Below are 11,148 nucleotides of genomic sequence, written 5' to 3' on the forward strand. Positions count from 1 at the left end.
GTTATAGTTGAGAAGCAAAAACGGTAAAATTATGCTATTTGGTGTGTTCTATAGGCCTACAAACAGTAAGTGAGAGATAGAGGAACAAATCTGCAGGAAAATAACAGAGATTTGCAAGAAATATAGAGTGGTGATACTGGGAGACTATGATTACCCAAATATCGATTGAGATAATGTTAGAGCAAAGGAAAGCTTCCTTGATCAGTATATTCTCAGCCCATCTATAAAGGAGGCATTGTTGGATCAAGTGTTGAACAGTCAGGTGGGTCAAATGGACCAAGTGTCTGTGAGGGATCATTTGGGTAAAAGTGATCATCATATCAGGTTTAGTCTAGTAATGGACAAACTAATATAGAAATTCTAAATTGGAAGAGAGCTAATTTCAAAGTGCTAAGAAGGGATCTAGCCAGGGTAAAATGGAACCAGAGACTAACGGGATAAACTATAATGGAGCAATGGGTGATCTTTAAGGAAGAGATGCTTCAGTCACAAGCTGAAATTAAGGGAACCAAAAAACAGTCCACCCTGGATGAAGACGGAGATAGAGATTGTGATGAAACATAAAAGACGAGGGCTTATGATGCATGTTAGTTGAATTCTTCAAGTGAAAACCAGATCAAATACGGTAGGTTGAGAGGGGAAGCAAAGAGGGAAATACAGCTGGCAATGAGAGGAGATTGGAATGGCAGTCAACATAAAAAGGAATCCAAAAATCTTCTAATAGCATGTAACTGGTAAGGGGCTCATAAGAGGCGGAATGGGTCCTATTATGGACAAAGAGGGTGATATATATTGAGAGGAGTAGAACAAGGTTAGAATACTTAATGAGTATTTTGTATCAGTGTTCACTAAGAGAAATCTGACAAAGTATGGGTAGAAATGGAGATAGTGGAGGCAATGGGTAGTGTGAAAACTGAAAGGGAAAGGCTGGCTATGCTTCGGGTAGATAAGTCACTTGGTGTGGGTGGCTTACATCCCAGGTTGCTAAAGGAATTGGGAGTGGAGATAGCAGAAGTGCTTGCCTTAAATTTTCAAGCTTTCCTAGATATGGGTGAGGTACCAGAGAATTGGAGAGTAACAGACGTGACACCCTATTCAAGAAGGGGTGCAAGGACAGTGCTAGCAATAAGGCCATTTAATCTAGCATGAGTGGTGAGGTAAGGTTTTGAAGTCCCGAAACAGGGAACAGATCAACAGGAACTTGAAAAGTTTTGAGTTAAGGAGAGCCCGGGTGGATTTTTAAAAGGCAGATCATGTTTGACTAATCTAATTGAATTTTTTGATGAAGTAACAGAGAAGGTTGATGAAGGGAATGTGATGGATGTTGTCTATGTGGATTTTTTTAAAAGTTTGACAACGTACCACATAAAAAGCTGGTTAACAAAAATGAGGCTTATGGAATAGGAGGGCCAGTGTGAAAGTGGATAAAAAATTGGCTTAAGGACAGAAAGCAGTGAGTTGTGGTAGATGCTTGTTTTTCGGACTGCTGGGTGGTAGACAGTGGTGTTCCCCATAGGTGAGTGCTAAGACCACTCCATTTTTAGCTGCATATAAATGACTTAGATCATGGAATACAGAGCAAAATTTCAAGTTTTTCCCGATAATACCAAATTTGAAGGAGAGGAAAACAGTGAGAATGATATGAATTGCCTTCAATGGGACATAGGTAGACCAGCAGAATGGGCAGACCAGTGGCAGATGGAATTTGATACAGAAAAACGTGAGGTGATGCATTTTGGCAGAAGGGATGTGGAGAGGTAATATGGACTTATTGAAAGTTATAAAAAGAGTGCACGAACAGAGATACCTGGAGGTGCATGTTTTCAATCTTTAAAGGTGGCAGGACATATTGAGAGAGTGGTTAGCCAAGCATTTGGGATCTTGGGCTTCATAAATACAGACATTGAGTACAAAAGCAGGGAAGTTATGCTAAAACTACATAAAGCTCTGGCTCTGCCACAACTAGAGTATTGCATCCAATTCTGGTCACCACACTTCAGAAAAGATGTGAATGTTGTTGAGAGGCTGAAGAGGAGATTTACCAGAAATTTCCAAGAATGGGCGGGTTTTAGTTCAAGATTAGGTTGGAAAGGCTGAGGTTGTTCTCCTTGGAGCAAAGGAGATTGAGGGGAAATTTGGTAGAGATGAAAATGATTATGACAAACTTAGATAAGGTGGACAAGGAAAAACTCTTCCCATTAGCTTATTGTTCAAGGACTACAGACACAGATTTAAGACTTTAGGTAAGAGATGTTGGTTGGGCTGGGGGTTGGGTGGGGGGGGGGTGGTTGGGGGGGAGATGGCGGGGTGGGGTGGGGAGGTGGTGGCAGGGGTGGAATGTGAGGAAGAATTTTTTTTATGTAGTGAGTGGTAATGACCTGACACTCACTGCTCATGAGGGCGGTGGAAGCAGAAACAGTCAATGATTTCAAAATGAAATTGGCTGGGCACTTGAAGGAAATAAACTTGCTGGGCTATGGGAACCAAGCGGGGGCATGGACTGACTGGATGCTCCACAGGGAGCCAGCATGGACTCATTGGGCCAAATGGCCTCCTTCTGTTCAGTAAATGACTTCATGATTCTACATTTTATAGCTTGAGAGACAAGGATATGTCAGCAAGTTCTGGATAAGTGGATGTTAAAAACATTATAGCACTCATTTGAGGAAGAACAGAGAGTTCTTCCAGTGTCTGGGCAATGGTCTACTCAATCAACACTATCAGAAACGGAGGGCAGGATTTCGGTGGGACCCACTGCATTGGATGCGGCAGCCCCAGCCAAAAGTCCATTGACTTTCAGGGAGAACCAGGCGATCCAGGCAGGTGGGGCTGGAAAACTCCACCCAGATTAATGTCATTTACCTCAATGTTGTCTGTGAGAACTTGCTTGGTACTAAATGGTGCTACATTTGCCCAAGAAACAACCATCATGACTCTTCAAAGTAATTGATTGCCATGTGTTTTTTCAAAGCTCCTGCCACCATAATTTTAGCAGAAGTTCTTTGGGCACCCTCTTGCACAGAAAAACAGGAATTCCTCCAAAGTTACAAAACCCTGATGAAATTTTTTGCATTGTGTCTATCCCACTTTGTGCCATCTCTGAGCAAGAGGATAAGGCACAATATAAGTGAAAGTCATTTTTGTAATGTATATTTTAATATATTTTGAAATTTGTTCTCCCCAAAAAGCCTCCTAAATTCAGGATGTCCCCATTATTTGGGCTCACTCATCCATATCTCCATTGTCAACATTCTTCTGAGTTTAACTTTGCTGGATGTTTGTACAAGTGGCCCTTTAAGACATTTCACTTTTCAACCCAGCTGAGAGCAGCAATCTTCCTCATTAAAAAAATGTTTCCAAATGCATTCTTATAAAAGTCCCAAAACTGTCTTGTTTCTAATAACATTTAGCTTTTAGCTAACTGAGAAGAACATGACTGTTGAAATCCTAAGACCACAGTCAAAGTATCTTTTTCTTACATAAGTTTGAATGATAAATGATAGTTAATAAAATCAATATAATGTCTTGATGACAAAAATTTTCCGTTAGCAAAGAAATATGGTGAGTGGCCAAAATAAGAAAGTCTTGTATTTTTTTTAAATATTACAAATATAGTAAAACTGACTCAGACATCTAATCTTATTTCAGAAACATTAGCATTTTCTCAGATAAAAATTACCTTTCTCTGAACCACAGATATCCCACTTCAGATGACGCACTTTGTCACAGATGCAAAGCGAGCTTAAGATTCTGGTGTTTGAGATGCAAAATGAAATTGACAAGAACATACCAATTTGCAAAATACCTTGGCCAGGCAACAGTTGAACTCTGAGTGACCACTGGCAGTGTTTCCTTACAACAATTAAACTTTGTGGCTCTAAAACAACAAGCCACTTAAGCACAGGTCCAGCAGGGAAACAGGAGTAATTTTTAAATTTTTTGTGCATGTTGTAATATAATACTGTCATCAGAAAGTAAGAGGGTATGTTTTGGGAGACCGTACCCTTACAGAGTCTAGTTTGACGGGAGGGTGGACCAGAGATCACAAACAATTTGGACCACTGCATGTTGAGTATGCTGACTTGCACAAACAGCTTATGTTTATGTATGCCTTTAATGTGGTAAAGCACGCCAAGGCATCTCACAGGATAATTATCGAACAAAATTTGACACTGAGCCACAAAAGGAGATGGCTAGCACAGGTGACCAAAAACTTGGTCAAAGATGTGGGTTTTAAAGAGAGGTGGAGAGGTTTAGGGAGGGAATTGCAGAGCTTGAGCCCAGGGCAGCTCAAGACACAGCCATCAATCATGAAGTGATGAAAATCGGGTATGTGCAGGAAGCCAGATTTGGAAGAGTGCTGAAATTTTGGAAGTTTGTATGGCTGGAAGGGGTTACAGAGATGGGGAAGTATTTGAAAACACTAACTTCTCCAATCTGCACTGGGTGACTAATTACCAGAAATTGATTCTGGCTATGTCGTAACCAGGGTGATAAAATCTGGTTAACCATGAACAACATCACGGGAGATTTGGCTGTACAAAATTAAATATAGTCTACGCCTCATAATTCAAATTTTTTCACACTAAACAAGTTGTGGTGTTCATGTCACTTGATTTTACTCTTACCTCCTTGATTGTCCCTATTGCACTTCCAGCAGTGGTTTCTCTTCCAACCTATGTACTGTTACTTCCAAAATCCTCAAAAGATCTATCTTTGACTCCTCCCCTCATCCTCATCTACACGCTGAGGTGGATTTTTAATTTACCACCCAATCATGAAACTGGCCGAGCAATTGGCTGTCATTACGGAAAACAATTATTTTTCTTAATCTCTATTTCATCTGGAAGTATCACTTAGGTATTTCCTGTAATGGTTAACCAATCCACAATACCAGATTTCCACCCAGGTTCCAAGCTGGAAATCTACTGCGTTGCCTCTAGCCAAGATCCTTCGTAGACATTCATGGTGATACCTGGCCCTATTTCTCCACATCCTCTCTCAATCCCTCCACCCTCGCTGTGCTGTTTCATTACTTGTCCGACGTTCAATATTGGATGAACCTCAATTGCATCAAGCTAACCATTGGAGGCACTGAAGTCATTATTTTTAGTCCCTGCCAAAACAACCCTACCTCTTTAACCAAACTCTTGGTTGCTTCTCCTGACATTTCCTTCTTTGGCTCAGCACATTTGCTTTTTCATTAGCTTCTGCAAAGCACTTTGGAATGTTTGTCCACATTACAGGCACTATGTGACTAAGTTCTTGTTGTTGAATTATCCAATAATGCAAATGAAGCAACATAAATAGCCAAGGAAGGTAGAAATTTGGTACTAAGAGATTTGCATGATCAGATCTTTTGAATTGTAAACTTCTTTCATGAGGTGTAAACTGCAATCATATTTTAAATATTCAGTTTTTTAAAAAAATGATTATGAATGACATGAATATGAGTGATTGCAACAAGAGCAAAATTGAATTTGTGGATTTGTGTACAAAAACTGGAAATGAAAAGCAGAAAATGCTGGAAATGCCTATCAGTTGTTAAACCTCTGCAAGGGAAAACATTGATTAATGTTCCGACAAAGGACACACCCAAAATGTTAACCTATCTTTCTCTTTCAGACGCTGATTGGCCTTGCTATGAATTTCCAGCATTTTATGCTTCTATTTCAGAATTCCATTTGGCACACTTCACTGTTTCAAGACTTCCCTGCAGAATGAAACCCTTTAAAGAGAGTCTGTGCAGATGTTTGTAACAGTGGGGTAATTGAAAAAAAAGCATATCAAAAATATATTGCGTTTGAAAATATATTCTTTTTAACAATGCAATTTTTCTTTGTCACTGTTTTGTGTTTCTCATTAGGTTCACATGGGAACCCATATGTGGAATAATGCTCCAGCAAGAAGAGGGCGTCGTCTGTCAGTGGAGAACCCAATGGCTTTACTAGGTGGTGATGCTATGAAGTTCTCAGAGATCTTTCAAAAGGATTTGGCAGCTCGGGCAATGAATGTTGACGCAACATTCTGGAACCAGTACGCTGCTGCTATCACGAATGGTCTAGCTTTGAAAAATAATGAGATTTCTGTTATACAGAATGGAGGCATTCCTCAGCTCCCTGTTAGCTTGGGGAGCAGTGGTATCCCAGCTTTAACTAATGTGACCAGCGGAATGGACAGGGTTCGCACAGGCAGCAGTCCGCCTGTCGCTGGGCTGGAGAAACCAAGCACAGAAGGAGGAGCAAATCGGCCATTCGCTAGATTTATTGAAGATAACAAAGAAATTGGCATTAACTAAAACATGGCACTCTTAAACACAAATAACACATGAACCATTTTGAATCTTGTACTATATAATGTACAGTTTTTGGAGCATACCTTCAATAGTTGTTAAGATATGACTTCAACTCCAAATACTCAGTTGTTGGTGTTTTCTTGCTCCTTTACTCATACCCAGAATCACGAAAGTTCCATATTCTGGTTATGGTTTGAGTTGTCTTGCAAGATTTGCATGGTACTACTTGTTTCAATAGTAAATTTTACAGAAAAGTACTTCAAAACTAATTTCAAAAAATTAATAGACCCTTGATTACCGTGAACAGATGAACTGTTTGATGGATTGGAATCTGGGTGGGGCCATTGCTCTAATTTAGTTCCTTGACAACGATACTGTGAGTGGAGTCGCTAAGGGCCTGGAAACCATAAACTGACTGGAGTATGGCTGGACAACTGTGCTAATTGTCTTCACATGAAGTAGAAACTTGAAATTATAAATTTGTTTTCCTTTTTAAGATATCCTGCTCTTTAAAAAGAAAAAAAGGTGATTTTTGTGTCCCCAGAGATGTAAACTATAAAAAAAAAATTGTGCTTGTCTGTACTATTTATACTGTCAAGATTATGCGGGTCAGAAAAAGTATCCAGCCCCACCCTCAATTTTGGTATTGGCAGAATTATATGCAAGGGATGTGCATATATATATTACATTTTTAAATTGTAGCCAGATACATGATGATGTCTGAAAGATCTTCTCTTACCTATGGAAAGAACAAAACTTGTAGACTTGTCAATTTTACTTTTTTTTTCCCCAAATCCAATTGAATGCCATTGTGACCTTTTTTTTTGTTGAAAAATTTGAACTGTTTTAAAGAAGCTGCTATTTAACCCTTATAGGTCAGATATGTATTTCCAATAGGAGAGGGAGAATTATATTTGAACAAGTGAAATCCTCCATTAAATGAACATTTAAAAATTTAGACTGGGACTGAATCTAAATGTATTCACTTCCAACTTCAGTGGCATAGAGAGAACAAACCCTATTTGTTACTTAAACTGTCGGAAATCATATGTATACTGCAGTACCTTTTAATTTAACCTTGAATAATTTAGTCCTCCCAGCAAGTTTTAGCCTGTTTTGTTTTAACATTTCTGTGTTAAAATGTTATTTTCACAGACCCATTACTAAAAAAGTGATGGTTCCCCCTTAACTATGGTGCCTGCTACCCTCTTTTAATATTAATATATTTAACTGATCAACTGGTACATGTTTGTTACTGGCCCAATCCAGTATTAATATGTTATTAAACGGCATGTATTTTGGGGGTGCAGGGGTGGTCAAGAGTCCATTTAGGAAATGCTTGATGCCATGGAATTGCATATAGTTTAACAACTTATTTGTATCACATAATGTGTGTTTTTAAGATAAAAGCACCCACAGATGTACTACAGCTGTTTTTAGCACAGTTAACACTTTCCTAAAAATAAATCTTTTCTCTTCCATTTCAATGTAGATGTTAACTTAATTATTTCAAATTGCTTAACACCTACATTAAAATGGCACAGACAGGAATTTATGCAAACGTGTTAATGGGTGCGTTAAAACTGTACAAAAGGAATTGAATCCACCAGAGTCCTATACTTTTTAATTGGTTAGAAATTGTTAACAGGACATTTTATTTATCCCTTAAAGTAGGTGGCAACGTAAAATCTTTTATTGTTATTTTCTCCAATGAAAATCCACTTTTAAATGTTACAATCATGGGAAATTTACTCTGGCAATCCCTACTTTTATTATCCTGCTTCCATTGTGTTTGGTGCGGCAGAATCTCAATATATGAGGTACAAAGAGAAACTCTTTTTTTTAATCCACATGCCAGTAGGTATCTGGCTTTGCTCCATTTTTCGGTGACCATAGACAGGGGCATTTGTACACTGGAGCACACGTTTTTCTGCCCCCCTGCTCTGCAGAGTCACTACTATTTTGCACACTTCATGGAGCCTTCGCCTTCTACGTTGACAACAAGTTTTGGACAAGTAGGAAGCAAAGAACCCTTTAGTTTAGGAAACTATAAGCCCCCATTTGCATGCCACTATTAACTGCAAGTTGGAGAAGTAAGTTTTGCTTCAAATCCATTAAGCTTGCTGATTTAGGATTTACTTCTGCTGGACCTGTCATCCTTACTCGGTTTCATCGAGTGTAAAAGCACATCTGGAACAGATGCTGTGAAATCTCATTTGGTTGAGGTGACGTGATATCCACTTCACTTGCATCCGTTCGCCTTCAAATTTTGGCAGTAACTGTGAAGTACTGCTTGGTTACCAGCAGCAACCATTGCTGTTATTGCTGTGCCCATCCTTCATAGAGTCAGCAATGGCCACGTGCATAGAAGTGTGAGTAAAACTGTAATGAATATGTTCTCAATTCATGGAACTGAGCGCATGTTCTGTTATGTAGCAATCAATTATTCTGATTGAGAGCAAGTTCTTCCCAGAGCATGATCATAATGCTGCCCCTGCACTGGTAGTACTTTTTGAGTTTTAATTTTTTTGTGTAGTATAGCAGATGAGACAAAACAGGGACCCAGAAGTGAAGCAAAATGAAGTCATATAAACTTCCTTTTGTATCTGAAGGTTCTTCTGACACTGTTGAACCTCTTGTAAGTCTGACCTTTGTGCCAGTTGATCATTAAAGAGGGTGAAACTCCACCTGTGAACAATTTAACTGAATATAGCAGCACGAGCGCAAAGTGGGAAATCCCATTTTGCACTCGCAATAATCTTTCTCATTAAAATTATTGACTGGAGGAATTTCACATCAAACTGATTTGTATAATTTGAATTCTGTAATGAAGCTGGGATATGTAAAGTACCTTGCACCTTATGATACGACTGAGATGAGTAAAAGAGATTTGTGCAAACCTTTTATGACCTTTTTAAACACAGCAAATGTAGAACTGAACAACAAATTTCCATAGTCTAAAGACAAGTATTAAATGTAAGATAAGAAGGCAAATGTTATGAATTTGATGAAAGTGTTGTAAACTTTCTTTAATGTTTAAAGTGCTGGAAAATCCATTCAGACTGGCTAATTGTCTTCTCGGTATGTTTTGGGTATCAAGCACAACTGTCCTTAATGGTAAAAGAGTGACACAACTGGTGATCATTTGTCAATGGTGCACCATAGTAAGAAGTCTGTTTTTAATCTACATTATTATTAAGCTAGTAAATCGGGATGGGTGGAGCTTAATCAAAACTTGAACTAACAGTAACCGTTTCGTGTACAGTACTACCTCATTTTTTTTGCATTGAAAGCACGGTGGACGGTGGTGTAAAAACTTCCATTTGTATGAAACTGTTTTTGAAGAGATATTGCAATACGGATTGGGCAAAAGACACGGTAATCACATGGTGGAGTTGCATGGCGGGTATTTTGAACGGACTGAAAGTGGGACAATCTGCTCATTGAATAAACATTTTAGGGTTCACTTAAGGAACATTTTTTTTTTAAAATCACTTTAGATCGTTGTTTCTACCATCTTGTCAAAATCAACCAACTTGAAGAGACACGACTGATCCTAGAAGAGCTGTTTTTGCCCCCCACTAAAGCTATTGTATTTACCGCAAGGGGAGTTGTTCCTACAGTGAGAACAATGCATCAATCCTGTGTTACTTCCACCTTTTAAGCACTAAATGTGGGTGATTTGGGAACCTTTCAAGAGCATAAATAAAATGAAACAAAACAAGTTGTAAGGTGGCTTAACGTTGCTGTATTTTCAGCAGTTGAATGTTTTATTTATCTGTGTCATTTTTTGGTGTGAATTTTTGTTAGCCAAATGTTAGCATTTGGTACCATGTAGTGTTCTGTCCATAAGGATCTGTAACTTAAGACTTCTAAAGCAATGTAAATAGGGCAGTAGGTAGACTGAACCCTTTTGTATTCAGGTACTGGTTGTTCTTCTCTACATGGTGAAGAGAGACACTATTTTTATACTGCGATACCATGTAGGGCTGGGAAACCAACCTGAACCAGTTGGGAATTGTTACCTATATCCAATATTTTTATTAAACCTTGTTGGCTTGACACATCTACTGATTGAAATGGATGTCTTAGTCTAGGTTACTATTTTGTCATATGGAATAAATAAAAAAAATGCAGGATATGATTTGCAAGGTAAAAGTGTTTTTTTCTTTCCTGACCTGTCAATTTTCAAAACCAGAATACTGGCATAGAAGTTTGTAGTTTATGATGATGTCCTTCTAAAGAACCTGTCAATGAGAGTATTTAACCCTGCAGTATCCTTTTTTTTGAACGGAACTTGATGTAAGTGTTATCTAATTTAAAATAAACTATTAAATGTGAATTATTAAATGACCTGCTGGGGGTTAAAATGGGAGAATCTTTCGTTGATTAATTTCTTAATTTGTGACCTAGAGCATTACTTTGAGATTAGAGATACTGTACCTTATTTAATTTGTGTTTATTAAGTAATAACTCTTTAAAGACAATTTCCAGTGAGCTACCTATGTCTGTGGTAGTAGCGTTTCAATGAAGGTTGAAATCATAATATCCTTTTCCTGCAAAGTTCACTTTGATTCCCCTATCAATTTTAAATGCATGCACCATTACACTGCTACAGACTTCATAGCTTGACCTTCACTATTATCTTGAACAGCAACATACAATGTTTGGGAAATTAAAAGATTTGTAACCTAAATCCCCCATTGCCATAAAAGCTGCCCATGGTTTCACACAAAGCAATATTGCCTATCTTTAAAATTGCTGTGTACATTGCAGTAAAGCAGCACAAGATTATTTCTGCTGCTCCTGCACCCATATGGGGGAAATGAAAAAAAAAATCACATCTTTCCTCC

The 11,148-nt window shown here is 38.3% G+C and overlaps 1 protein-coding gene across 1 annotated transcript in view; it reads left to right on the forward strand.

Moving 5' to 3' along the window:
- The window catches only part of LOC121278728 (sal-like protein 3), a 53,626-nt gene extending 47,328 nt beyond the window's left edge, over positions 1-6,298 (forward strand). Inside the window, exon 3 of the mRNA XM_041189097.1 lies at positions 5,867-6,298. Within this exon, the coding sequence (XP_041045031.1) occupies positions 5,867-6,298 (432 nt within the window). The remainder of the gene's footprint in view (positions 1-5,866) is intronic.
- The last annotated feature ends 4,850 nt before the right edge of the window (positions 6,299-11,148 follow it).

Source organism: Carcharodon carcharias, chromosome 6 (assembly GCF_017639515.1).
Source record: "Carcharodon carcharias isolate sCarCar2 chromosome 6, sCarCar2.pri, whole genome shotgun sequence".
Taxonomy (NCBI): domain Eukaryota; kingdom Metazoa; phylum Chordata; class Chondrichthyes; order Lamniformes; family Lamnidae; genus Carcharodon; species Carcharodon carcharias.